The following is a 22,516-nucleotide window of genomic DNA, read 5'->3' on the forward strand; positions in this document are numbered from 1 at the left end:
AATCAATCCATCTATGTATTCATTTTCTCTATCCTAAATGCCTCTTTTGGTTACTTAGTATAATTCTGAGCAGATCCTTGTCCTGGTTGTAAGGCTTGGAGATGGGAGTGTGGAATCCAGAATGAGGATGTATATAGATCCTGGCACAATGCTCTGGAAGTATGAAGGAATCTAAGGAACACACTCATGATGCCAACTGACAGGGAAAATTGCTTTCAGGTGATCATCAGAATAGGCTGTAAGTGCTGGTGGGAAGGGGAAGAAGGCTGGAGATGGGGATAGCCAGGACGGCTTAGGAAAGGCTTCATACATGCAGGTCAGAGAAAGGTTGTAGAAAATTACTAGAGAGTCTGCAGGGTCAAGACAGGACAGAAAGGAGTGAGGAGGACCTCCCTGGCAGGGTAGGTACTTACCCAGGCCACAGGTTCATCCCAGAAAGGGTAATTCAGGATGTGATGAGCTGAGTTAGGAAGGAGCTGATGGGCCTGAGGGTAGGGGGAGAATTAGGGAGGAGCTCTGACAGCTGGGTCAGAGTTTGGACTGAGTATAAACCATTGGAATAATTGTAGATTATTGCATGAGAATGGGCATTTCTGAACCTGGCATTTGAGGACCATGTGTCTCTGTGTTGTTTGAAGCTGGACTTGTGGTAGGCTCTCTCAGAATTCCCCATAATGGATCTGCTTTCTCTTCTATATGTTTACTTGTTCATTTGTTTGTTTTGCCTGCTCCTGTTGGAGTCATAAAACATGGTTATTTAATTCCTAGAAGTTTTGTTCTTTGAGTTGCTTCTCTTGTGTCTTCATACTTTCTGTAGACCCCTCTCTCTCCTCTTCAGTAAAAGTGGGAAGAGCACAAGGACCACCTTGCACAACACAGTTGAGAGAAACAAATTATTAAAGTATTGCCCTCTTCAACCCTGCCATTCAGATGGTTCTCCTCTGGATCTCACTCAGGGTCCATGGATGGACTTCAGAATAGTGTAACACATTTTTTTTGAGGTGACCAACCTCAGGGGTCTCTGTGATTTAATAATGTGAAGAACCACTTTTGTGTCTTTGTTGGGAGGTATTTGGCTGGGGACTGTTCCCTAGAGAAAGAAACATGATACAAACATCCTTAGTGCTAAGTATAGGTGCCTCCAAGGATACTTAAAGGAGCTGAAGGAGAAAGAGGAATTGGGAAAAGGGAAATGGGTTCAGAGGGAATAGTATGAAGGGTGCCTCATGTTCCCTGCTCCCCCTCTCTTTGGCAGGTTCCTTCTTTGTATTCTCCGTATCCTGATGATTACAGAATTCTGGTTCCCCTTCATGTTACATCTTCCCGCCATTTATCAGGGTCTGTACCAGGTCCTCTCCTGGATTCCTGTGTTGAACCTGCCTTGCACAGAGTGGAGTCAGTCCCTTCTTCCATTATGGTATGTTAGGACCATCACTTCCTGTCAGGCTACTTTCAATGCATTTTATTTTCCCCTTTCATCCTTATCTCTATTCTCATTTCCCCTCCTGGAGGCAATTGCTTTAGTGTATTTAACAAATGCTCTTCCAGTCCACATTCTATATATGTTTTAGATACATTCACCCATTCAACAACTACATAGCACAAGCGTGTGTGCATTCTTAATTCCACTAAGGTTGTGCTTCTAGATGGTCCCCCAGTGACATTCCTACCAGCAGTGTGTGATGGTTTATATCTTCTTATTGAATTCTCATGTTGATCCAGTGAGGGAAGTCAAGTCAATGGATGAGGAGCCTAAGGCTTAGAGAGATTAATCAAATTACCCAAGTTCATATAGTCACGATCCAGGATTTCTGTTATATGTTCATTGTTCTTACCTTCATAGTACCCAGTACTCCTTGTTCCAGATGGGCAAAGATATTATTATTACTGTTATTATTAATTATTATTATGTATTGAATCTTGCATTTCTCCACGCCTGGCCTAATGTAGTAAGCCTAGGACCCCCCCCCCATGTATTATCACCAGTATGTATGAGGGTGTCTAATTAGGGTGTCTAATGAGGGTGTCAAATGTCCTTAACATTTGAAGGTGAATCATATGGAATAAAACTGTTTTCACTGTCTTTGAGGGCTAGCTGACAAGCTTGAGTTTTAGTGGTTGGTTTTGAGTCTGCACATTTATACAGACTGATAGATTTTCAAAATTTGATTACTTTTGACCAGGTTTCAATATTAAATACTAGGTAATCATATTAAGTCCTGATTGTTTTCTAGGCACTGAGGTAAGTGCTTACAGGCATCATTTCACTTACTCCTCACCACTGTCTTATGAGTATTCACTTTTACTTCCATTTGACTGCTGTGGAAGCTAAGGCTCTAAGAGGTGAACTAATCTGACCAGAGTCACCCAGGTATGAGGTTGAGGTGAGATTTCAACCTGAACAGTCTACCTGCAGAACCTTACTCATAGCTATTCAACTATGCTGCCTCCTGTGAAGGAAGTTTTCAGAATCCATTTCTCTTGAACTTGAGGATGATTTCTTGTGTATTGGGGTGGTTTAGAACAGCTATGGGAAGTAAGGGCTAGTGGAGAAGAATCTCCAGAGGGAGAAGATTGAAGTTTGAAAATGTCCTCAGGTGTCTTCATTATGCCTGCCTCTGTTCCCTGAAGTGAGAACCTCTGCTTTAGGACATCCTACCTGGATTATAGTGCCTGAGCCTATGCCTTCCAAAAAGTAGGGATTTTCAAACTGGGCATGGGTATCGGTTGTCTATAATCCAAAGCAGCCCTATATTTTTAAACAAGTGTCCTCAAAGGCAAACAATTGTTTACCACTTAGGTGTGGTTTATACCTGCCATGAATGATATGCATTCAAAGTTTCATCACAGTTGTTTTCCCCTTCTCACTATCCATTTTGCTCACCTTCCACAAGGAAGGTAATACCATGTTTATCTTTACCTGATCTATATTTATCAGGGTTGCTTGACTACAAAATAGGTATATTAATATCCAGTATATAGGAATTCTGGATAATGGCTTCTTGCAGGTTCTCTTCTCAGTGTGGTCATTTGTTCAAGAAATATTTATTGAACACCTAACCCACAGTTTGATGGAGGAGACTGGCAGCTGACCTGGAATTTGGATATATTAGGATCAATGGCACTGAGGCGAAGCCTGGTGCTGTGAGAGCACATAAGAAGGGCAGCATAGGGTCAGTGGAGGCTTCCTGGGGAAGTAACTGCTGACCTGGGAACTGAAAGAGAAGTGAGAGTTAGCTAAGTGAAGGGGCCCAGAGGGCATTAGAGGGCAGGGAACAGGGCAAGTGTTGAATTTCTCAGCTGGAACTGGAACTGGGCAGGGAATGAGGCTGGAGGAGTAAGGACAGGTCAGATGATGAAGAAAGGAAAGACTAGGAAGAAAGGGTGGTAGGAACCATGGAGGGGATGTGAAGCCTGGTTGTGGGTAGGGACACTTTAAATAGTGTAGAAAGAATCCATAAGTTAAGAACTGAGCCTCCTTATCTGTCTCACGTGCTTGTTGTTTAGTGATAAGAGCTTTAAGATTGATACACCAATATTTGTATTTTAAACTCTGATGATATATAAAAAGTGGGTCTGTAATTTCATCATGGCCCTCTAGTCCATGAATTAATGTGTCATAACCTATGCTCAAGCACAGCACACACTTTTCACAGCATGTGAAAAATCCCATGATACATACAAACTCTGTTATGTCTTAATTAGTATGTGAAGCTACATGACTTATGAGATCAAATGGGATTATATCACGTGGTGTGTAAAAAAGGAGGATTTTGGGGTGCTGGGGTGGCTCAGTCAGTTGAGAGCCCGAGTCTTGATACTGGTTCTGGTATTGATCTCAAAGTTGTGAATTTGGGCCGTGTGTTGGGCTCCATGCTGGGCATTGAGCCCTCTGAAAAATACATTTTTTTTTTAAAGCAGATTGTTGGATGGTATGTGGTACTTTTTCTCGGGGGGAAAGCAGGATTGATTTTTTTATGATGTGTTTTGGTGTCAGTTCCTGTGATACTTGGCCTGCACCATGTTACACGTGACTTTTGAGTTTCATTTGGTTGGTTGAACACCAATGTTCAGTATACACTTATTGTTTCCCTAGGCATTATGGAAGGATAACAGATACCAGAAGAAATATGAAGCAGCAACTGTGAAGCTTGAGCAACCCAACCTTTGCAGCCCTAACCCAACCTGGCTTAATTCAGCCTCACTGAACCAGATCTAACACTCTTGGCTCCCAGATGTTGCTACAACTCTCTGATCTTTAGGATCTTCTTCAATTCCAGCTAGAATGCTGCGTCAAGCACTTCGCAAGTTTGGTCAAAAGCTGGTACACAGACGTCCACTGGAACAAGATGTATATGAGTTGAAATATGGTGGAAGCCTGAGCACTCTGGATTTAGTGGCCCTGGGTGTGGGCCGCACAGTGGGGGTTGGTGTGTATCTCCTGCTTTCTGAGGTGGCTAGTAGTCAAGCAGGACCAGCCACTATGATATGCTTCTTGGTGGCTGGCCTAACTTCGTTATTGGCTGGGCTGTGCTATGCAGAGTTTAGCGCCCGGGTTCCGCATTCTGGTTCCGCATATCTCTACTGTTTTGTCACTGTAGGTGAACTCTGGGCATTCATCATCGGTTGGAACCTCATCCTCTCCTTTTTTATTGATGCAATCGTTGTGATCCAGGCCTGGACCTTAATTTTTGACTACCTGATTGTAAATCAGATCTCTGAGAGCATCTCAGAGCACATTCCCCAAGTCTTAGCAGATAATCTAGTCTACTTTACTATGGTCCTTTGGTTTTTTCTCTTAGAAATTCAAGATCTGGGTTTTCGTGGGTTCTTCAAGGTTTTCAAACTATTCACATTGGTGAAACTTTTGGTTCTCAGTTTTGTCATCATCTCTGGCTTCGTTAAGGGGGACCTGCACAACTGGAGGCTCACAGAAGAGGACTATATAAAGGCTGGACTCAATGACACCTCTAGCTTGGGCCTTCTGGGCTCTGGAGGATTCATGCCTTTTGGCTTCCAGGGGATTCTTCATGGAGCAGCTACCTGTTTCTATGCTTTTATAGGTTTCGCCGTTATTGTTACCAGAGTCAAAGAGTTGCACAAGCCTGAGCGTTCCATCCCCATGGGCATTGTTATTTCACTGCTCACCTGCATCTTGGTGTATTTAGGTGTCTCTGCGGCAATTACACTTATGGTGCCTTACTACCAGCTCCGACCTGGGAGCCTCTTGCCTGAGGCATTTCTCCATATTGGCTGGGGCCTGGCCTACTATGTTGTAGCTGTTGCAATTTTCTGTACTATTTTTGTCAGCATGTATTGGAGCTTTACGTACCCCATACGTATTGTGATATCCATGATGGCAGACGATGGCCTCCTGTTCCCTGTGCTTGCCAGGGTCATCACTGGCACATACGCTCAGTTAGTGTTCAGGTTATTCATTTATGTTATTGCAGTAATCATATTATTATTCTTTGGATTTGCTGATCTCTTGGACCTCAGGTCAATTGCGACCCTGCTATCTTATTCCCTGGTAGCTTTTTGTGTTCTCATCATCAGGTATCAGCCTGAGAGGAGGAATATAGAAAACGAAGCAGAGGAGGAAGAGGAGAATGAGGGAAATGAAGTAGAGGTGCAAGAGGAGAACCCACCTGCAGCAGAGAAGCTAACTCTACAGGGACTACTTTTTCCAGGCAGCTTCACCCCCACTCCACTCTCTGGCCGGGTTGTCTATGTTTGCTCCTCACTGCTTGTTCTGCTGCTGATTGTTCTTTGCCTGGTGCTGGCCCAGTGGCCAGGTCTGCTTTCTGGAGACCCAGGGTGGATCACAGTAGTTGTGTTGCTCCTGGTGGTCATCACTGGGATCACTGGGATCATCTGGAGACAGCCACAGAGCTCCCATCTGCCTCATTTTAAGGTACCTGGTCTGCCTCTCCTCCCACTCCTGAGCATCTTTCTGAATGTTTGCCTTATGATGCAGATGACCGCTGGCACTTGGGTCCGATTTGGTGCCTGGATGTTGACTGGGTTTATTATCTACTTCGCCTATGGGATCCAGCACAGCCTTAAGGACCAAACCATAGACCTTGAACTCAGCAGTGCCAGTACATTTTCGGTTTGATGTCATCACACCTGAATTCAGTCTGGTTCCCTACACAGTAATGGGGAATACTCTTGAGCACATGGGAATCCAGGGCTCCTATGAGATATTGGTGTGAAAATACTAATAGATCTCCATATTTATGGTAGAGTGAAGGATGAGACTTTGCTCTTTCTCCTCTTTTTTTCCTTTCTACTTTTTAATTGTGTCTGTACTGCTTACTGACATTTACATAATTAGTATTAAAAGAAGCTTGAAGGCATTTTCCTCTTCTTTGGTTAAATATCCACTAGTGAAGGATGTAGCTGTCTCAGTCAGTATAGCATGATTCCTGTTCTTAGTCTGGTGAGTATGATCTCCACAGTGGCTGTAGTAATTAAGAAAATATCCAGTAGCAGAATTACCAGATCGCATGGTAGTTGTTTTTAAATTTTTTTTGAGGAAATTCCATACTTTATTCCATAATGCCAGCACCATTAACATTCCCACTAACAGTGCATGAGGGTTCATTTTTCTCCATATCTTCGCCAACACTTGCTTTTCTTCTATTTTTGATTTTAGATAAAGTGATATCTGATTGCAGTTTTAATTTGTATTTCCTTGATGATTAGTGAGACAAAGCATCTTTTCATGTGTCCATTGACCATCTGTATGTATGTCTGTTTAGAAAAATATTTAGGTCCTCTGCCCTTTTTTACTTGGATTATTTTTTTTTTTTTGGTATTGCACTCTATAAGTTCTTTATGTATTTTGAGTGTCAACCCCTTATTGATATATCACTTGTGAGTATCTTCTCCCAATCAGTAGGTTTCCTCTTTTTGTTGTTGATGGTTTCTTTTTCTGTTGGGAAGAATTTTAGTTACATGATTTTGAAAAGATATATGCACGCTATGTTTATTGCAGGATTATTTACAATAGGCAGGATATAGAAGCAACCCTTGTATCCCCTGATAGCTGAATCTATAAAGAAGACGTGATATATATATATCACGTGAGAAAAACAAATGCCATATGTATGTTTTCACTGTTAAATAGAATTTAAGAAATTAAAAAAAATTAAAAAGAAAAAAGAGAGAATCAAAAAACCCACCCCAGACTCCTAAATAGAGGGCCAAACTGATAGTTGCCAAAGGGAAGATGGGTAGGGGAATGAGTGATTTAAATAAAGGGGACTAAGAGAACACTTATCTTGATGAGCACTGAGAAATATATGGAATTGTTGAATTCTTCTATTGTACACGTGAGAGTAATATAAGAACACTGTATACTCATTATATTCAGTAAAAATAAAGAAACTAGAAAAAGACCAAAAAAAGATGACATATGGCCTCTGCACTTAAGAAGCTGATATTCTAATACAAGGTGTAAAGCAAAGCTGTAACACAAAGTAGAAAGTGTTGTCATAAGTAATATACAAATGAAGTATTTTGGGAATTCAGAGTAGAGATGATCATTTGTGGCTGGCACAGTGGTGAGGGTTAATTGGTGAAATTAGAGAAGACTTTGTAAAGGAACGTACTTTTAGTTGGCTGTCGTCAGGGATAGGATTTACCACATATGGGCAGCAGGGAGAAGCTGTAGGCAGTGGGAATACCAGGAGGAAAAGCAGAGGAAAACAAAACTGTTCAGAACACTGAGCAGGCTGTGTAGCCTGAGCCCTGGCTGTGTGAGGCGGCAACAGAGCCATGCACAGGTGGATTGCAGTCAGAGCTTTCCTCTGAGCACAAAGCACTTTGGCCTTGAACCCATTACCCATGCTGAGAACCCCTTTGTTGGTACTTAGGGACATCTGCATTCTTGGACTTTGAAGTTTTTCTACTGCAACAGTAGAAACCTGCTTTGGTCCACCTACTCAGAAAGCACACAGCTGAGAGCCATGTGTCCTGGGTCATGGTCTTGTTTCTACCACTAACTACTAATGTGAACTTGAAAAGTGCTCAGTCCCTCTGCTTGTTTATCTGTAACAGGAGAGATCAGGACTGATAGTTCCTCAAGTCTGTCTACTTAAAGAATTCTAGGATTTCCTCTGGTCCTTCTGTTATTCTCTTAACTAGGTCTCTTTACTGAACATAATCTGTACCCTCTTCCTGCCCACTTTTCACCACAACCCATTGTTGGAGCTGTAGAGGTCCAATAAATAACATGCCATTCCCCCCACCCCCACCCCATGTTTGGACTCTATTGATAATCATGACACAGAGACAGATGATTGAATCATCAGCTGTAGATGTGCAGCCTATTGCCTTGCTAATCCCGTATCACTAGATTAGACAGACTTACTCCTCATCACAAATACTGCTGAGTATCCCTCACTTGCCATCACGAGTCTGCTTTAGTTTTTTTTCCTGTATGAGCAGGTTGGATTTCATGTGTCCAGTGGTCAGGTTTGTTCTGGACAAAATAAGAGAGCTAACAAAAAGTTGAAAGAAGCTAAACTGAGTATGCTCCATGTTATGTCTTCATTAATCAAGGTCACAGAGAGCCAGGTGGAGAGAGGCCAGTTGCAGTACTCTGCTTAGTGGTGCTCAGACTTCATGGGGTGCCATGAAACCTGGAGGACTTGTGAAAAGAGATTGCTAGACCACTGTCCCCAGCGTTTGAAATTCAGAAGGTGGGGTGGAACTCAGAACTTATATTTCTAACAAGTTCCCATGTGATGCTGCTGCGGCTGGTCTAGAGACCACACTTTGAAAACCAAAGATCCAGCTGAAGCCCCTTCACGTGTATAGATGAAGGGAAGGAAACAAAGGTGTCCTTTGAACACTCACCTTCATTCAATGTAACATTTAGATTAAAATGCCATTATTAATTATTTCACAGAGGGAAATCTAAATGAATAATTTCACAATTACATGTATATCAAATGTGTACTTTAAGTATCTTACAGTTATGTCCATTGTACCTGAAGAAATCCGAAATAAAAAATAGCATAACAGTTATCTGTGTATCTTTCTTTTCTTTTTTTTTTTCCTGATTATAGTCATAGGTAAGGAGTATAACCTGTTCACTTCCTAGGGCATCCAGCTGGTGGCCAAGCATACAATGAGCATTTAATAAATTCACGTTAAATTGAATTGAGGCTTACACATTTCCTTGGTACCAAAAATTCTCCTTTCCTTCAGACTAACACTGTGCTACTTCTCTAAGGCTATTTTCTGGGGGACTTCCTTGACAAACAGCATTTCTCTCCATCCAGAACCGTATCCTTACTCAGCAGCTAGATCTGTCCCCAGGCACTTGTAGTTTTGCCTTTGTGTGGCTATGCCTGAGTTCTGGTGACTGTCCCGTCTGTTTCATTACAGTGGAATCATGCTCAGGGCCAGGGATGCTTCTTTGAGAGACTGGTGCAAAAACCTTGTTAGAGCATCTATGATTCTTTAGGGAAAGAGAATTGATACCCCACATATGGAGAAAAATGGACAAAATAGATATTAATAATTGGATAGGAATGGAGGCATCATTACTCTGGAAGGGAAGGTATGAGTAGAAACTGAGAGAGAGGTATTGGTCAAGAGACACTTCCTGGAGGTGGGTGCTTATGGAGTAATTTGGGAAATAGAAGAGGGGCAGGCGAGTTGGAAAGGAAAAGGGACAGTAATTCTAGGCTACATAGATCCTAAGAGTTGAAAGATGAGACTCTTGTGAAGGGTGTGTTTTCTCACATTTGAAGGGAATTTATGCTTCAGGTTTTATTGTGCATTGTGCCATGGAGTGTGGTTTCTGACCCAGGAAGGATGAGATATGATTCTCACAGCCATCTGGAGGATAAACAGTGGTTATGGATAAAGAGACTCTTACTGGAAGAGAGTTGTAGCACCTGCTACAGTCATCTAGATCCTGCTCTTCGTAGTGTGGTTCATGGACCAGAAGCATGGGGGTCACCTGGGAGCTTGTTAGAGCTCCTGTTATCGCAGGCACCAACCCAGACCTCCTGAATCAGAATCTGCATTATTAACAGGCTCCCAAGTGATTTCTATGCTTTTTCAGCTTTGGGAAGCACTGGCCTGAGATGATGCATGACAGGTGTCTGGGCTCAGATGAGCACTATGGTAAGTCTGACAATTTTGGAATTGGGAGTGATAGAGAAGGGCGCTAGGCTGTGGAAGTTGAATTCTGGGAAGAGGGATAAGTGTGGGGTCTGTGTCCTCTGTCCCCAGGATTCCCACTCCAGTCACTATGCCAGGGTGTGGACCCTGCCCACTGTGGGGAAAAAAGCCTGTGGTGCCTCACTGGGGTCTATCTGGTCCTCAGGGGCTCCCCGGGTCAAGCATTGGGTGGTGGGGATGGCCACCAATTCCTTTTCCCATCCTTCATATGATGGACAGAAAGGGACTGAGGAGGTCATATTAATCATGGCCCCGTCTCAGGGCTGTACTGTCACTTCATCAAATGAGTTATAACTTGAGAGGCTCTGGAGGTTGGAGTATGAAATAGGAATTCTTAACTGTCTGTTATGGAAATTAGGATACTTACATCCTCCAAATGCTTTCAGGAGAGACCAGATTTCTACATAAGGGGTTATACACTGGTAGGAACCAAATTAATGCTTCATAAGGGATCATTTGATGATTTTTAATGAGCGAACAACAAAGATTATAAGCCCTATAATCCAGAGACCTGGCGAGATAGGCAATGGAACAATGTTACCAGGTGGGCATTTAAGTATTTTCTTAGGCTTTTGAGGATTTGTGTACCTCATCCCCAATCAGAATGGGTGATAAATAGAGGTGAGTGTTAAATAAAATAGATTGAGATTGAGCAGAAAGAAGAATTTTCTGAGAGTAGAGGGTGACCAGGGGAGACGGGAGGGCACAGGATCTCTAGCCCTGTGCATGACTGTCTCACTTGGGTGTGGAATGCCTCCGATGGGCTCCTGCTCAGAAACAGGACAAGGTACAAAATGAACTCTCAAAATCTTTATTATCCAAGCATTATCCAGTCAACTTCTTAAATGAGAGGCTGTGGTGGATGTGTGGTGTGTGTAATGTGGTGAGGCATGGGGATGATGAGTGACAGAAGAAAAACACCAATCGTATTAGAGCACTGACATCTGCTATCAACTCTCCTAATCCTATGGGACATTAGGGCTCGAATAGAATTTTAAGTTTACAAGTTCTTTCTCTCCATGCATTTATTTTGTGTCAAGGAGATATTAAAATCTCCTAAGGGGAAGGAATATCCCTTTATGTATTACTTCTATCTCCACAGTCCCAAAATGATGATGATGATGATGATTAAATACCTACATTTGCTAAGTATTCCAAACACTTTCCATCATCACCTATTTAATATAAAGTTGAATGAGGTGAGTATTGTTATGCTCATTTTGCAAAAGTTGAATGGAAGGCTCAGAGACGTTATCTGTGCAAAGTGAGTAGTGAAGCTCGGATTTGTACCAAGGTTTAGCAAAATCTTGTGCCTGTAACCCCTGAGCTATACTTTGCAGGGAGTAGTGGCTCAGTGAGGGATAGATGATCATTGAAACTTGATGGCACAGAGGTAATTAAAAGATGCTGGATAACTCCAAATAGTGAATAACAAGGAAACAATTCTTGTGTGTTTCATGGTGTGTTAATCAGAGGCACACTTAGTGACACAAGCAGCTGATACTCACTCTCTCCTTTACCCTCACTGCCCCCCCCCCCGCATGCAGGAGCTTGAAATGGGGGAGAGGCTGGGTGCATATATTCATAAAGCACTTCACTGAGAGTCATGTGTGTGTGCCTAATATATAGACATATGTGTTTAAATTTGAGTGGAAATATCCACCAAAGGTGGGGCACATTTATGTCGGTATGTCTATAAACACGAGCATATGTTTTAGACTTTTTGGGTATGGGATGTGTGTGTATGTGCACAAATCCTGAAGTAGTTCAATCAGCACTAAGGTACCAGCCCCTTTCCAGCCCTGTGCATGGTTAGTGTGCTTCCATCAAATCCTGATATTTATTTGGCATTCTCTCTCAAGAAAACTTTCATGAGTTTCCTTTCAGGAAGTTCATGGCCAAGATGCTGGGTTGCTGTGGAGCCCCCATACATCTGCTACAATCAAAAGGGGTTTGCAGAGAAAGAGAAACAGCAGCTGCAAGGCAATGCTCTCCTCTTTTTTACTTTGTAGCCTTAAAAGTACACCACCCATGTAACCAAGGGCCTCTCCTGGAAACCCCTCACAGAAGGTACTAAGAGAAGCCATTTTATTTGCATCTTTGCTTCCAAGTGGGATTCTCTATTTGAGCCATCCCAGGAAGAGGAGAATTTAAAATTATACCGATTAAAGATTCTGCAGTGGAGATTGTGAGAAACTGGTCATTTGTAAAACTGAATTCATAAAGAAGTAATGGGCTCTGAAAGAAGCAAGGTTGTAAGAGGATTCAATGTTTCTGTTTCCTTCTTTACAAAGCTTGGAGCAAAGCTCCTGGAAGCAGGAGGCAAGTGGACCCGTAAGTGGTTTGAAGGCAGACACAGCGCAGGACCCCCCTCCTCCACCTTCCAAAGCCAATGCTGGGGCCTGCTTTATGAAGGATTGTTTTAAAGATTTTATTTATTTGTTCATGAGACACACACACACACACACACACACAGAGAGAGAGAGAGAGAGAGAGAGAGAGAGAGAGAGAGAGAGATGCCATGGAGATGCCATGGAGATGGCAGAAGTTTCTCCCTTTCCCCAGGCATGCAAATTATCTAACTTAGTTTGTGCCTTTCTGTGTTTTGTGCTCTTCTCAGTAACAAGATTAGGAAATCCTTTCATTGTTAATAAAGAACTACTGGGAGGAGAAAGGAGATGCGAGGCATATAGATGGAGGCACAGAGGGTGCCCTGTCCCATGTGAACTGAACAATAAGATCGGGTGTAAGAGAAGTGAAGATAGATGGATCTTGAGCTGGGACCCAGGTCCTGGTTCCTGTCTTCTCTATTCAAAGCCTGGAGTTTCTACAGTTTTACCTTGAATTTCACTGGTCCTTGCATCTCACTCTCTCATGATGAATAGAAGTTCAATATTATCCAATGATGCCCAAAGTCAAGAAATCCTTCCATTAGCTAAGTCTTTCCTTGGAATTCCATCCTCCCAATCTCTGACTACTGAAATTCTTCACAACCAGTGGTTCAGTTTAAATATTACCTTCTGGTTACATGTTCCAGGATTACCTACCCTGAAGCAATTTATTTCCTCTGCCCTCCTCTAGTCCTTTGTGTCAGTCTCACCATAGCTGGCTCTCTGCACACTGTGTTCAGTTGTACTTACCCTGCATCTTCCTCTTGTTCTTTACACATCTGTCAGCTTCTGCGGTGGGGAGACTCTGCCTCAGACATATTTATATCCTCTCTACAGGGCTTGACACAGAGCTAAAGACTTGCTAAGAAGCTTTTGCATAGTGTAAAATAGAGGAAAAGAGGCCATGCTGAGAGATGTAGAAGTAGGGGCATTAGGAATATTGATTATAGATATTATTGTTAACACAGGTTCTCACGTGATACTTTCAGGAATGGGTCATATATTAGGAAATGTTTCTCTCACCAGTAAATTTATTCCCATTCATTCTTTCTCTGATTCAAATACAGAGCTTTTCCTAGTGGGAATTAGACAATAAGCAAGAAAACCAATGTTTAAAATTCCAGAGTGTGATGAACCCCTGAAGGAAATAAATGGGTTCTTAACCCAGACGAACACAAGGAATGTTCTTTAGATAGAGGTTAGGAGCACCTTACTGGTCACTGTCATGTATCGCACTAATGTGATTATGAATTAATTCAATTTCTAACCTGCAAATGTATCATAACATTGATAATGAGAATAAAAGCCTTCGGACCAGGTTGTGTGTGTCGACCCAGTCTTAGGATTGGTTCCTACTTTGGTCCAAATTCCCGAACTCAACACTGCCTTGGGAAGAGGGGAATCAGGGCCCTTGCCTCAGGGCCCTTGCCTGACCCCTCCTCTCCAGCTGAGGATTCAGCAAGCAAAACAGGGGTTAAGAGCTTTGATCTTGCTCCAGACTCGGAACAGATCAAGGCAGAGGCCTCTAAAGTAATGCCCCAGGATATGAGGAGCTGGGGAAGAGATGGAGACAGAAGTTCACAGAGAGGCTAGTTGCTGTCAGAGGCTCCCTCTCACCTTCCACCTCAGTCTTAGTGGGTTGTGGGCTCCTTGGGGCAGCTGGTCAGGGCTTTTGGACTTTTGGGAGAGCTAAGACATCTCCTAAGTGACTTTAGAGTCTCCCACCTCTCATCCCCATCATCCATGGATCCCCGCTCCAAGGCTGAAGACAACCCAGGCTGTGGGGAGCAGGCTGTCTGCCAGGATCCCAGCAGCCTCAGCCACCTCTGTCATTGCCAGGGTTTTCCTTTAACTACTTGCCTGCCCCTTCCTCCTGGCACCAGTTGGTAGCATTCCTTCCTGTCTCTTGCAGAGCAGTGGTCTTATTAAGAAAGGCTTGGGAGGGGGATCCCTGGGTGGTGCAGCGGTTTAGTGCCGCGTTCAGCCCAGGGCGCAACCCTGGAGACCTGGGATCGAGTCCCACGTTGGGCTCCCTGCATGGAGCCTGCCTCTCCCTCTGCCTGTGTCTCTGCCTCTCTCTCTCTCTCATGAATAAATAAATAAATAATCTTAAAAAAAAAAGAAAGCCTTGGGAGTATTCAGAATCTGAGACTGGGACCTGGAACTTTACACCCACTCACCCTTTCCTGCCCCTGCCTCCTGTTGGGATAACACGTTTCCATTAGACATACTATAGGTGAACTAAGAAACATCAGTTAATCATGCTGTGGGCTAAGGGAGCTGGCTAAAGCTTGGAGACTACCACGTTGACAGCAGGGGCTGAGGGAGGTCACCTAAGTTTCTGCCAGGATGCGGGCATTCAGGCTGGGGTGCAAGGTGAGTGCTCAGAGATCTGGAGCCCTGGCTGAAGAGGGTTGTGTGTGTGGTTGGTGGGGTGGGGGAACAGTGGCTCGACTCCTGCGGGGGTTGTCCTGGTGTCCTGAGCTGGGCTGGGGGAGGTGGATGGAGAAGAGGTCACCCCCTCAGCTTAGGGAGGACTCCAGGCTCAGGTCAGTCTTAGAGCATATTCTCTCCAGGTGGCCCAGAGCAGAAGGGAAGAGAATGGGGAGCAGACAGTTCAGACCAGTCCAGCCTCACTCCTGTCCTCTCCCCCTCCCTCACCTCCCATTCCCAGCTTCTCATTGGGGCATTTCACATTTACTACACACCTGCTGTGTGCACAGAGCTCCAAAGTGTTCTCAACCTTTGGTGTTCTCAACCAAGGCTGGCCTTTCTCAACCCAGACACCACTGCCTTCCCCGTGCAGCTCACAGAGATAGTCAGACTCCTCAGCATCTGGGTTGATGTCCACGCCCAGAAGCCTCCCTGAAGCCAGGGATCCAGAGTGTAGATATTTGGGACAAACCACGGAGAAGCTGAAGAAGTGGGGAGAAGGGGAAAGTTGGGAGAGAGCCTCACAGTTTTCGGGGACAATATGATTACTTGCAGCAGCAAGAAGGATTAAAGCAAGAGGAGAGGAAGAACTTCCCTTGAGCAGACAGCGCTGCTTGTTTTCTGAAGCACAAATCCTGGACCTGATACAGGGAGGAACAGGGTGAAAAGAGACCCTTAGAGGGATATTGTCTCCCCAGGAGTGTTGGGGTTCAACAAGGTGTGGCGGGGGAAGGAGAGACCACACAGAGCAAACCAGCAGAAAACAAGGTGACACTCTGTGGGGATCTTGGCTTCCAGGTGGAGGCGCCAGGCCTGTCCTGCACACACAGGGTCGCTGCTAAACCAGGAGCCCTCAGCTGGGCTCTCAGACCTCAGTGATCTGCGTGGAGGAAAGACTGAGGCTGAGCAGGGTCCTTCTCTCCCACAAACCTGCCCTGAGCGCTGAGGGGGCATCTCCCTCCAGATGGATTGGAGGCCGAGGTGGTGGGACGACCCGAGGGGGAGCAGTCACCTTTGGCTCTGTCCTCTCCTGAGACAGAGTGGCTTTGGGGTGACCGGGTCATTAGGCCTTTCCGATGTCCCCGGGCTGTCAAGGGTGCCTTAGGACAGGGGGCAGGATGGAAGTGAGGGCTGACCCGTCCCCTCCCTCTGAGGCCACTGACAAGGGGGCGGGGCTGTGCTTAGTGGGCAGGGCTTACTCAGGTGGACTCACTGCCTTGTAGGTATACCTTGGTTTTGGAGTTCTGCGCAGCGCCCCCCATCACTTGCTGATGAGGAGATGTCTTTTCAGCTCTCTAACACCTGACCAGGTCTGTCCTCAGGAAGGGAGGAGGGGACGACAGTCAGAGGACAGGAGGAGAGAAGGGGGCTAATGTCCTTCCTTCTGCTGGGCTCGGAGCCCTGCCCTACTCCCTAGATTCCTAAGGGTGGAGGAGGTGTGAAAGCAGATGTAGAAATGACAAGAAATGGGGCAATGTGGTAGGATGCAGCAGGATGGAGAGATGGAGGTAATGGGAAGGTGGAGCCCACTGGGAGGTGGGGATGTCTGGGGAGGTGAGCCAGGAGGGGAGGGAGGCAATCTGGGTGGGGGTGGAGGTTGTTCAGGTGGGAGGGGACTGGATGGGAGGTGGGCAGGGGAGGGGTCAGAGGGATTGGGGGCCTGCATTTGGGAAGTTGGAGGCACCAGGATGGGGTAGTGCCAGGGAAACTCAGAGATGTTCAAGCAGGCCAGCTGTCTAGAAGGAGCCCTGGAGGAGGATCCCACTGGGAGGAGGGCAGACAGCAGCTCACAAGGAGTCAGAGCCTGGGAGGCTGCAGGGAGTAAAGGCTGTGGCAGGGAAAGCAAAGTTGTTTGTGGGTCCATGGAGCATCCCAGGAAAGTGAGGGTAGGACCTCAGAGTCACTTCCCATTCAGTCTGAGCCATGACTCTGTAGGGGAGCTGTGAAGGCCTCCTGAGCAGCAGGGGTAGGGGTAGGATCCCCACCCCCTTTCCTTATCCTGGGTCCCTTCTACCCACTCTCTCCTTGTCCATACTCTCTCCTGGATATTCAAGATCTTTAGAGCCTAGAGGACTGGGCTCTGGATCATTAGACCAAAGGAATAGGGTTGTGTGTATATATGGACAAGTGTGACAAGTGTATGAGTGTGTGTAGGTCTGGAGGTGCAGGTGGTTTGTTTGAGGGGATGTGTCTTTGTGTTGTGTACATGTGAGAACGTTTGTAACATTTACGTGTGTATATGTGTGTATTTTAGTCTGATATAAAAAATGACTTGTACTGGAAAAAAGGAGGGGGGAAGGAGGGGTACCCTTCTAGTTCTATATACTGTAAATCCCTCGACTTCCCCTAGAGCTTTCCAGCGCTACTTGGCCAAGAACTTGCTCTTCCCCTGTCCCTCCAGCTGGTCTTCTGGCAGGGTTTTTTGTGCTGATTCAGGTGTGTGCCCCGGGGGGGGGGGGGGGGGGGGAGCTGCCCCACCCCCTGCTGGGTGCCAGGCTCAGGGGGAGCTGTTTACCCCATGAGGCCCCCATTCCCTGGTGGCCTTGCCTCTGCGAGGCACAGGGTGACACAAGGAGGAACAGCCACACTGGCGGCGGCCAGATCTCCAGCTCTGGCAGCTCCGCAGTAACTACCTCAGTCTCCCAGTCTGCACTGGCCTAGGTGCTCCCAGGCCAACGGGGGTGCTGACCTGCACAGCTTGGGGGCATCTGGCAGCAGGAGAGTCTTCACCGTCCTGTGCCCTCCCTGCCTCTGCCTCCGCCTGTCCTGGGAAGAGCGCAGGAGCATGGGCTGTGTCCCCCGGCGCCCCGGGATCTGGGACCTGCGCTGCTGGAATCACGCCCCGGGGCGCAGCTCCCGAAGTCAGCAGGGAGCCCTCGCCTGACCCACCAGCTTCTCCCAGAGGCCCAGCAGGCTGCACGCACCCGCCCTTCACCGCGCTCTCCCCTGGGGAGCACCTCCTCTGTTAGCGCCCGGGAAACTGGAGGCTCCACTGCCCCTCCTGTCATTCTGCCCAATTCCCTGCCGAGCGCCTTTGGGTCCAGAAAGAATCCGGTGTGGAATTTTTAAAGTTCCTGCTTCTCAGGGGCTGGGCTTTCCTGTCCTGGAGGCTCTCGCCTCTGGGATGTAGCCGGGCTCCTCGTGGGGCCCCTCCCCCACTTTTTTTTTTTTTTTTCTTCTTCTGCCTTTCTAACTTGTTAGCAGCGAAAACCCTTCTCCCTGTAGTGTTTCAGCTGTTCTCTCTTTAAATCTCAGGTCGAATTCATAGGGTTTCAGGATGGTTTGCAAGTTTCCTAGAGAAATTGGTGAGGACAGGTGAGTTGAGGACCCTACTCCTCTGCCATCTTCCTGAGTCTCGCATTTTTCTTTTTTCTTTGTTTTCTCTTTTTCTTTTCTTTTCTTTTCTTTTCTTTTCTTTTCTTTTCTTTTCTTTTCTTTTCTTTTCTTTTCTTTTCTTTTCTTCTTTTCTTTTTTCTTTTCTTTTCTTTTCTTTTTTCTTTTCTTTTCTTTTCTTCTTTTCTTTTCTTTCCTTCTTTCCTTTCCTTTCTTTTCTTTCCTTTTCTTTTCTTTCTTTTTTTTTTTTTTGAGAGAGAGGCAGGAAGCACAGAGGGAGAGGAAGAGAGAATTCTCAAGTAGACTCCCTGCTATTTTTTTTCCACTTTCCTGAACTTTATCAATGAAAAAAAACAATGATGGTAAATCTTGAGAACATAGTCAATTTTCTAGGATTCGTCCCTTGAAAATGTGACATTTGATTTCCAAACACATGCCAGAGCGTACATGGTTCCCAATTGTACTAATCAGGTGAGAAGCTGAAATCCTAAAATGTTCATCTTCCAACTTTACCCAGTCTGTGATCTGTCTTTGGATCAGCAATAATTGCCTGAACAGCTACTATGGCTTCATTAATTTTTGTCTGTAGCTCTCTGAGCTCTTCTATATGCAGCAATCGCAGAATTTGAGCAGCTTCATTAAGAACTGCATCTCCTGTGTCAAAACCAAGAACTCGCCTAAGGAACTTGCCATCCCAATTTTCCATTTTCAAATGTTCCGTCTTTAATTCAAAGTACATTTGCTTAGGACTTCTTTGTGAACTGACCCCACATCACCCAGCCTGGGAAAATACTAGATCTGGACCACTATGGGGGGCATGAGATACTTGATAAAGACAGAAGAAGAACAGGGGCCCCTAGGTGGCTCAGTTGGTTAAGCATCTGCCTTTAGCTCGGGGGATGATTCCAGGGTCCTGGAATGGAGCCAGCCCCTCATTGGGCTCTCTGGTTGGGGAGGGAGCGGGGGCGGGGGGGTTAGGCAGTCTGCTCCCTCTCCCTTTGCTACTCCCCTAGCTTGTGCTCTCTGGCTCTCAAATACAGAATCAAAAATGTTAAAAAACAAAAAAACAGCCTCAGAACTTGGAAATGTAAAAATTAACAAGATGTGGCTGTTGTACTCCAGGTCTCTAGGAGCTAAAGAAAAGTTAAAACGAATTACAGCACATTGTGTCCACATGCTGAAAAGGAGGTAGAATCAAAATGGAGTTGAACAGAAAAGCACCAGCCTGGAAGTTCAGTTTTGAGGCAACAACAACAACAAAAAAAAATTAAAAAAAAATTAAAAAAGCCCATTGTGGTGCTTGACCCAGGACTCTGCTCATGACCTGAGCCTAAATCAAGAGTCAGTTGCTTAACTGACTGAGCCAGCCAGGCACTTCAAGCTTTGTATTTTTTTTAAGAATTTATTTAATTATTCAGAGAGACACACAGAGAGAGGCAGAGACATAGACAGAGGGAGAAGTAGGTTTCCTGCAGGGAGCCTGATATAGGACTTCTTCCTAGGACCCCAGAATCATTACCTGAGCCAAAGGCAGACCCTCAAGTACTTCACCACCCACGTGTCCCAAGCCTTTTATTTTTTGATACCTGGTCTAGCTCATCCACCAACATGGATGAGTGTGGCTAATTAGAATCCTTAGGGTTTGAAGGCAAATTCTAAAGAATAAAACTGATTTCATTGTCTCATGAAGGCTAGCTAACAGGCTTGAGTTTTAGTAGGTAATTTTAAGACTAGACATTTATAAGGACTAATTTTTTCATATTTCAATATGAAATATTAGGTAGATGATATTTAGTCCATATTGTTTGCTAGGCACTTAGCTACATACGTTGTAGGCACATTTCACTTACTTGTCACAACTACCCTAGGAGGAATTTAACTCCCACTTGACTCTTGTGGAAACTAAAGCCCCAAGAGGTGAACTAATTTGTCCAGAGTCACTGGGTATGAGGCTAAGTTGTGATTTTAACTGGAACCATCTACCTGCAGATCCTTACTCCTTTTTTTAATTTTTAAAATTTTAAAAAAAAATTTGGCAGGTGCCAAACCGCTGAGCCACCCAGGGATCCTCAACAGCCTGATATTTTTTAAAACAAGTGTCCTCATGATGTGATAAACACTAGGTGTTATACTATATGTTGGCAAATTGAATTTAAACAATAAAAAACAAAAAAGGTAATTAAACAAGTGTCCTCAAAGAGAAGCAATTCTTTATCACCTGGTATGGCTCATACCTGCCATGAATGATGTGTGGTTAATGTATTTTCACAGTTAGTTTTCTCTCCACACGTTTCATTTTGATTGCCTTATGCAAGGAAGGTGATATCATTAATGTCTTTATCTGATCCAGGTTTCTAAAGGTTTCCTGTCAATGTCAAGTAGATAAGAATTCTGGATTATGGGCTTTTTCAGATTTCTCTTCTCAGTATAGTCATTTGGTTAACAAATACTTAGTGAGCACCTGCCTCACAGTCTGATGGAGGAGACAAGCAGCTGACGTAGCATTCAGAAACATTAGAATAAATGACACATGGGAGTAGCAAGGTGCTTTGAGAGCACATAGGAAAGGCAGCATAAGGGTCAGGGAAGGGTCAGGGAAGGCAGCAAAGGAAGCACTTTTGAGCTGGGAACCCAAAGAGAAGTAGGGTATAGGAAAGTGAAGGGGCCAAGAGCGCAGTAGAGACAAGGGAACAGGGTGAGTGCTGAATTTTGCAGCCAGAGCAGAAACTGGGCAGAGGATGGGGCTGGCAGAATGAGCACAGGTCAGAATATGAAAGAAGGAGGGACTATGAAAGAGGGCAGTGGGAACCATGGAAGCATCTGAAGCCTGGGGATGAGCAGGGTATACCTCAGTTACATTTATAGTGTAGAAAGTTTCCATGAGTTAAGAAATGACCCTCCCGGGATCCCTGGGTGGCTCAGCGGTTTGGCACCTGCCTTTGGCCCAGGGCACGATCCTGGGGTCTCGGGATTGAGTCCCGCGTCGGGCTCCCGGCATGGAGCCTGTTTCTCCCTCTGCCTGTGTCTCTGCTTCTCTCTGTGTGTGTGTGTGTCTATCATGAATAAATAGATTTTTAAAAATCTTAAAAAAAAATGACCCTCCCTTGGTGGGAATGTAAACTGGTATAGCCACTCTGGAAAACAGTCTGGAGGTTCCTAAAAAGGTCAAAAACAGCTATCCTACAACCCAGCATTTGCACTATAAGGTATTTGTCCAAGGGATATAAATTTAGTGATTCAAAGAGGGTGCATGTACCCCAATGTTTATAGAAGCAATGTCCACAATAGCTAAAATATATAAAAAAACTGAGATGTCCTTTGACAGATGAATGGATAAAGAAGATGTGGTATATATATATACATATTTACTCAGCCATCAAATAGAATGAAATTTTACTACTTGAAATGATGTGGATAAAACTAGAGTGTATTATGCTAAGTCAAATAAGTTAGTCAGAGAAAGACACCCTATGATTTCTCTCATTGTGGAATTTAAGAAACAAAGCAGATGACCTAAGGGAATGTAAAACAGAGAGATAAGCAAACCATAAGAGACTCTTAACTGTAGGAATCAAACTCAGGGTTGCTGATTAGGTGGGGAGTGGGGGGATGAGGTAACTGAGTGATGGGCATTAAGGAGGGCACTTGTTATAATGAGCACTGGGTGTCCTATACAGCTGATGAGTCACTAAATTCTACCCCTGAAGCTAATAATACACTATATTTTAACTACATTGAGTTAAAAAAAAAAAAAAAGAATCGACCCTCCCTATCTACCTCACTGCTTGTTGTTAAATACCCACCATTTGCTTCAACGTGGATGGAATTGGAGGGTATTATGCTGAGTGAAGTAAGTCAATCAGAGAAGGACAAACATTATATGGTCTTATTCATTTGGGGAATATAAAAATTAGTGAAAGGGAATAAAGGGAAAGGAGAGAAAATGGGTGAAACATCAGTGAGCATGACAAAACATGAGAGACACCTAACTCTGGGAAATGAACAAGGGGTAGTGAAAAGGGAGGTGGGGGCAACCCGGGGTGGCTAAGCGGTTTAGCACAGCCTTCAGCCCAGGGCCTGATCCTGGAGAGCTGGGATCGAGTCCCATGTTGGGCTCCCTTAATGGAGCCTGCATCTCCCTCTGCCTGTGTCTCTGC

At 44.9% G+C, this 22,516-nt stretch overlaps 1 protein-coding gene and 1 long non-coding RNA gene across 5 annotated transcripts in view; both read left to right on the forward strand.

The window, feature by feature from the left end:
• Window positions 1-8,264, forward strand: part of LOC112665499 (cationic amino acid transporter 3-like) — a 116,461-nt gene extending 108,197 nt beyond the window's left edge. For all 4 annotated transcript variants that reach the window (XM_049102253.1, XM_035707556.2, XM_035707555.2 and 1 more), the window contains one exon: window positions 4,097-8,264. In XM_049102253.1, coding sequence (XP_048958210.1) covers window positions 4,286-6,118 — 1,833 coding nt within the window. In that variant the 5' untranslated portion in view covers window positions 4,097-4,285 and the 3' untranslated portion in view covers window positions 6,119-8,264. The remainder of the gene's footprint in view (window positions 1-4,096) is intronic.
• The window catches only part of LOC125753786 (uncharacterized), a 93,457-nt gene extending 84,425 nt beyond the window's left edge, over window positions 1-9,032 (forward strand). The window contains exon 2 of the long non-coding RNA XR_007406307.1: window positions 8,975-9,032. This is a non-coding gene — a long non-coding RNA (uncharacterized LOC125753786). The remainder of the gene's footprint in view (window positions 1-8,974) is intronic.
• Window positions 9,033-22,516: the final 13,484 nt, after the last annotated feature.

The sequence above is a fragment of the Canis lupus genome, chromosome 27 (assembly GCF_003254725.2).
Source record: "Canis lupus dingo isolate Sandy chromosome 27, ASM325472v2, whole genome shotgun sequence".
NCBI classification, from domain to species: Eukaryota; Metazoa; Chordata; class Mammalia; order Carnivora; family Canidae; genus Canis; species Canis lupus.